The 437-nt window shown below is 37.8% G+C and overlaps 1 protein-coding gene across 1 annotated transcript in view; it reads right to left on the bottom strand.

The window, feature by feature from the left end:
• Positions 1-242: 242 nt before the first annotated feature.
• Positions 243-437, bottom strand: part of LOC119838632 (fibroin heavy chain-like) — a 2,180-nt gene continuing 1,985 nt past the window's right edge. The window contains exon 2 of the mRNA XM_038364652.1: positions 243-314. Coding sequence (XP_038220580.1) covers positions 243-314 — 72 coding nt within the window. The remainder of the gene's footprint in view (positions 315-437) is intronic.

Raw genomic sequence — 437 nt, forward strand, 5'->3', positions numbered from 1 at the left:
CCGCAATGACCTACATAGCTTTAAAATATAATTAGTGGTAGTATAGTGTAGTGTGTACACACTAAGTGGAACCGAAATTAAATAAACACCAGTCAGTAATCAAACCGTGAACCGTGAACAGCGCGGTCGGAGGTGCATGTAAATTATTGCTATTTATTTCCGGCAGGCGCTATTATCGGCTGGTAGATTGCTAGGCAACTTTAACAAGGCGCGGCAGTAATGAGCTCTGCTAATTTGTTATTCTATTTACTCCCAGTAATTGTTTTAATAATGTCTCTCGCCCACGACTTTGCTGACGCTGTGTTCGTGACAATCTGAAGTTTATGTTCATTATGGAAAGTTATTTAAACACCCCATTACGTCGACGAAATAACTGATATTTAAATTGTATCTAGTCATTCGTTAATGTAAATAAATGTCAATCTTGTTGTGCAAAT

The sequence above is a fragment of the Zerene cesonia genome, unplaced genomic scaffold, assembly GCF_012273895.1.
Source record: "Zerene cesonia ecotype Mississippi unplaced genomic scaffold, Zerene_cesonia_1.1 Zces_u004, whole genome shotgun sequence".
Taxonomy (NCBI): Eukaryota; Metazoa; Arthropoda; class Insecta; order Lepidoptera; family Pieridae; genus Zerene; species Zerene cesonia.